At 34.5% G+C, this 5,283-nt stretch overlaps 1 protein-coding gene and 1 long non-coding RNA gene across 15 annotated transcripts in view; both read left to right on the forward strand.

The window, feature by feature from the left end:
- The first annotated feature begins 670 nt into the window (after nucleotides 1-670).
- On the forward strand, nucleotides 671-2,290 carry LOC130549454 (uncharacterized). Its single transcript, XR_008962200.1, has 6 exons — nucleotides 671-732; nucleotides 1,359-1,441; nucleotides 1,629-1,752; nucleotides 1,898-1,927; nucleotides 2,016-2,072; nucleotides 2,176-2,290. It is a non-coding gene; the product is annotated as an uncharacterized LOC130549454 (long non-coding RNA).
- A 1,309-nt stretch (nucleotides 2,291-3,599) lies between these two features.
- Nucleotides 3,600-5,283, forward strand: part of LOC130549453 (uncharacterized) — a 5,404-nt gene continuing 3,720 nt past the window's right edge. For 9 of the 14 annotated variants that reach the window (XR_008962190.1, XR_008962195.1, XR_008962191.1 and 6 more), the window contains exons 1-3: nucleotides 3,606-3,715; nucleotides 3,796-3,896; nucleotides 3,979-4,212. Coding sequence is in view for 4 of the 14 variants with exons in the window: in XM_057326657.1 (XP_057182640.1) it covers nucleotides 3,679-3,715; nucleotides 3,796-3,896; nucleotides 3,979-4,212 (372 nt within the window). In the remaining 10 variants the exon portion in view is untranslated. Of the gene's footprint in view, nucleotides 3,716-3,795; nucleotides 4,213-4,545; nucleotides 4,725-4,802; nucleotides 5,265-5,283 lie in introns of those variants that run through there. The other 5 variants (XR_008962199.1, XR_008962197.1, XM_057326661.1 and 2 more) reach the window with 4 other exon arrangements.

A 5,283-nucleotide genomic window follows, 5' to 3' on the forward strand; every position in this document is an offset into this window, starting at 1 on the left:
ACCCCTAGGCGTAAGCATTTGGACGACTTAGGAACTCCATTGCTTTCAATTGCTTGCTTTATGCGTCAAATAAAGACGCGTATGGCAAATGAGCCTGTTACGTCATCTCAATTTGGTGAGAACGAAATACTAAATCAGTTTATTTTTCTTTTTTTTTGTAAATACTTTAAATGTTATCTGAATACCCCTATATCTCCAGCTTCAACGTTCATAATTTTTTATACATTAATTATATATATTTTTTGTATTATAAATAGGCCTGTTTATTAGCGCTTCCTAATTGTGTATTGTGCTTAAATTTAATGTATTTGTGTTTTGTAGTCTGTAATCTGCGCTATATTTTTTACATTTAATCCCAGTGATATTACTCAATTAATTAAATATATCTACGCTATTTAAATATCATGCATTGAAGTAACGTTACTGTCTCTTTCATTAAGACTTATGTTGGCCGATCAAAACATACCGCAAACTACTACACAACATCACTAGTACATTTTCTACAAAGTTGAATCATTTACAACTTTCTTATACAGTACATTCGAATGTTTATTTTTGGCGAATAAAAATATAACCAACATGTTGTAATAAATTATAAATATACATTTTTAATATTCCTGTTAAATATTTGTTTCCTACCTACCAATAAAGTTTTCTATTCAATATGCTTGGCGGGAATTCGTGACCTTATTGTTAGCATTGTTTGTGACCCCATCGGATTTCCTTGCTACGGTAACCCTGATAGCACACATACATCTGGTTTACGTCTATTTGACGTCTGCATTTACATCTGCAAGACATCTACAATACATAGTTTGCTCATCTGCAATACGTCTCGGAGATGTCTGCTGTCAGACGTCATATAGACATCTAGAAGATGTCTGTAAGATGTTTATGATTTAGAATGGATGTACAACAGCTCTTTGATGTTTAGCAGATGTTTTTAAGCAGCAGATCTCCAGATCTTTAGCAGATGTATTACAGACGTTCAGACGTCTTGCAGATGAGCAAACTATGTATTGCAGATGTCTTGCAGATGTAAATGCAGACATCAAATAGACGTAAACCAGATGGATTGTGCTATCTGGGAAGCTATTTAGATAATGAATTTAAGATTTTGTATTTAAAAGTTAACATTTTAAGTTACCATTGCTCGTAATGTGTATAATTAAAGTAACGTTACTCATGATTGTTTTGTATTGTTGAGAGAATAAACGCTATAAGTTACTGATGTGCAGACCAATACACGTCAAGTTAAGTTGTTAGCATGTTAGCAAATACGTTATATATTTGGGGCTATGTTCTTCACATTTAGCTTAGCTGTGCATCTATATTTTTTACATGTTTATGAAACCCAGCGAAGTTAATACTGTACATGATGGACTTTGAGGAAGAGTTGATGAGTGCTGATGAGCTTCTTGAAAGCTTACGAGCTCAAGAGGTAAAATTAAGTAACATTTTAAAGTTATTTAAAAATGTGTTTCTAATAGCACGTATCAATGCGAATTTCAAAATATTCTCTTAATGTTCACAATTGCTTCTACTTTTTGTTTAATAATATGTACTTAACAGCAATATGAAATTGTTATTTCTTGAACTTCATAGCTATATTTTTGTTATGCTTCTAGGCGACACTAGTTAAAAGCTCTAAGCAACCTCCACCTTCAACACCAACTGTTCAGTGGAGAAAAAGAGACAGCTAAGGTGAAGTTATTTACAAACATTCAAGGGCCAGAAGAGCAACTGTAAAAAGTAAGTATAATGTACTACTGTATATGCATATGAGAATGAAACGTATAGAATTTTCAACAGCCCAAATGTATTTGGATGTACCTGTTAGCCATGCAGTAATGTGGTCTAAAAAGTATGTATAACTGTTCTTTCATTTTGTAAATAGGAAAAAGTGGCCACCACAACAAAAATTCTGGTAATGTTTCTAAATCTAGACAATATGTGTTTACATATACCTTTAGCCACTTTATTACTCACTGTCTTTCTGTTACTAATATATTTAGCTGGTCCACTTGTTCCTGAAAATGATGTTGGCCCTGCAGAAGCCTGTGTAACAGCTGGTATAGTATATACTGAATCAGACTTATACATTGTGAATAGCATTCAAGTAATGATTTTTTTAAATAAATGAATTATTTGTATGGTTTTATGAATCTGATTTAGATGGTATTCTTGAATAGCTACACAGGCTGTTGGACACTCAGGAGGATGATGCTAATGATATCCTCATTCAAGATCATCATACTCCTTCTGCATCCAATGACTGGGCCATCAGAACTGCAATAAGGGAAGAGAGATGGAAAGAAGTTCGATCTTCTCTTGTAGAGAACATGTTGAAAGAGGAGGATGCAAGGTCCTCAATCTGCCAACAGTGCAGTTCAAATGCAGCTGTTGTGCGCTGTAGGGACTGCCTTTGTGATACACACAAAGTATGTACACAACTGTGTAATGTTTTTGCTTTATTTTCTTCGGTTTATTTGTATTGTTTTAAGTTCATTCACCACATTATTTCTTAATGCAGTGTTTATGTGCAAGCTAACTATTGCATATTGAGCTACAAAGAGAGAAAAATAAAGGACTCTTATTTTGGCATTCTGACTGGGGAGTCGCAGACAGAACGACAAACTGCGAATGCGTCCTCAGATCAGCAGAGGAGCTGTGAAAGAGCAGATGCGACTCTCCCGTTCTTCTGACACTATTCCTGTTTTACAGGTAACAGCAGAGATTAATAGAGAAACCTATATCAATAGTACTGCGGTTGCATTGTTACAATGTTTGGTGAATGTTAAGTGATAATTGTGATGCAGTTTGAGAATTTGTTGTCTGTGTAATGTGATGTTCACACTAATGTGAAGAAAAGTAATTTAAGTATGCTCCAGTGATCATTATATCTGACTGTTGTGTTGTATTACGTATTTTTGGGTCACAAAATGTTTGACTGTTTAGGTTAATGTGTTAATTAATAGCGTTAAGTATCTCTGGGAGGCTCACTCTGTGGTCGCGTTTGGCGCGCTTTATGGTCACGTGACCACTCACTGATGAAAGCATGGAGAGAGGCTGAATCTGTAGTGATCCATTATAAATGTACTTCTAGGGGAAGAAAAAGAGTGAATTGCGGTTCACATTGGTTTTAAGAAGCAAGAGTAGTTTGAAATATTCAAGTTTACAGTTAACATGATGAGTAACTTCATATAAAATCACTTTGTGGTTGGTAATAACATTATTGCGGTTTATAAGATGTCTGCTGAGTATTAAGTTGTTAACCGAAAATGGTAATATGAAGAAAGGGAACAAGAAAGTGACAGTATGTGATTTATTTTGATGTTGGTGACACTCAAGTGCTGTACATAGAAAAAGAATGTAAAGAAATGCTTTAAAAGCAATTGTTTGGACTGGAATTGTACTGATTGTGCATTAAATAAAAAGATCAGCAGAGGAGCTGTGAAAGAGCAGATGCGACTCTCCCGTTCTTCTGACACTATTCCTGTTTTACAGGTTACAGTAATCTGTCTGCGGGGTCTCTGAAAGCGGGGCCTGCAACACCTTCCTTATCCTTTTCTTTGTGGAGACTGTGATGAGCAAAGGCATGGCAGTTTCTTCGCACTCCATAATAGGGATTCCCTGGTCTCAGGCTTTATTCAGCCTTTACCTCCTTCTAAAGGATTCATGCAGGCAGCTGGTCAAATTTCTGTTAAACAACTTGGTAAAATAATATTTTAATCTTATTAATGCGATTTATTTTCTTAATATTAGATATTTTATGTGTGTCTGTGTGTTGCACAGTTCGACTGCTGCCTGTAGAAATACCAGCCTGTATTTGTGATTGCAGTAATGGGACAGTCCTTGTTTCTTCTGCCAGGCCCATGATCCTGATTACTATGAATGGAAAGGAATCTTTTACATATATTTTTAAGATAGTTATTACTTTTATAAATCTTATCTTGTATAGCTTGTTTTCCTTCTTTAGGTCGTTACAACCTTACCATGCCTCACTTGTCCTGTGCTGTGTGTGGATATTCACGCGGGCCATCCTTATCAGAACTTCAGACGAGTGGTTACTGGCCTGGCAACATTCCTGCAAGTACACTGTATAACACAGATGTGCTTGTCTCGTTTAGAGAGATGAAAATGGCATCACCAGGGATGTCTTATCAAGCATTTGTTAAAATGCTTGATGAGAAAACAAAACTCTTTGGTCGTGTAAGTAATTTTTTGAAATAATTATTTCTTTGACAGCAGGAGAATTTTTTGTCTATTAATTATGTTTCTGTCACATTAAATATCTTAACTTGGCTATTATGAAGGCATTTCTCAATATGACAATTACAGTTTTTCTTAATATTATGCTGACTTTACATTAAGAGCAAAGGACTTCAAACAAGCCTTTTAACCTTAATGACATGTAGTGAACAGTTTTTGTCTAATTGCAGTTTAGTAAAATGAGCACTTTAAATAACACGGATTAAAACAAAAAATATTGTTCAGTGAAAAACTGTATTACAAGTGCTGGTTTTTTTTTGCTGTTTATTTCAGAGTGGAAAGATATCGACCAATGTATTCAGCTGCAGTTTCAATGAATGGGTTGCAGCAAGATATGAAGTGGAGAAGATGTGCCAGGAGGAGTTTTTCACTTGTCCAGCATGCACTCCAGACATGCTAGCTGTGTCTGTTGATGGAAATCGCAAACACTATCGTTTTAAAAATACAGCAAGGTATGTTTTTTTATTCAATTGATTTATTTGTTGAATGAAACAAAATATACAGTAAGCTTTGAATGTTTTATTCAACAGCACAGAGAAAAGGGGACTATTTGACCAACTTTTTATACAGAGTGATGTGGAGGTGTCTGGCTTTGTGGACTTTATTCACAAAAACAATAATCACGTTAGTATTATTATTATGTTCACAGATTTTACTTGGTATTTTCTTTGTTACATTTTTTTTAAATATTACACATTATTTACACTGTTTATTTCTAAAAACACATTACTTAGTTAAACATATCCAGAAAAATAATTAAAAAATGGAACATATCCAGTAGATATGTTAATTTAAATGGCATTAGTTGTGTAAAGGTAAATGTGAGTTGTGTCCCAAATGACATTCTGTGCACTTAACCATCTACTATGAATTTTAGAAGGGTAGTATTGTCCCAGAAATATATTGGGTTCCCAGACAAGAGTAAATAATGTCAATCGCACAACACACAAAAAAGATGCTACATTAGTACATGTAATTACTATTCATCTGCTTTGCCCAACATGAAATATA

The sequence above is a fragment of the Triplophysa rosa genome, unplaced genomic scaffold (assembly GCF_024868665.1).
Source record: "Triplophysa rosa unplaced genomic scaffold, Trosa_1v2 scaffold120_ERROPOS1198380, whole genome shotgun sequence".
Taxonomy (NCBI): domain Eukaryota; kingdom Metazoa; phylum Chordata; class Actinopteri; order Cypriniformes; family Nemacheilidae; genus Triplophysa; species Triplophysa rosa.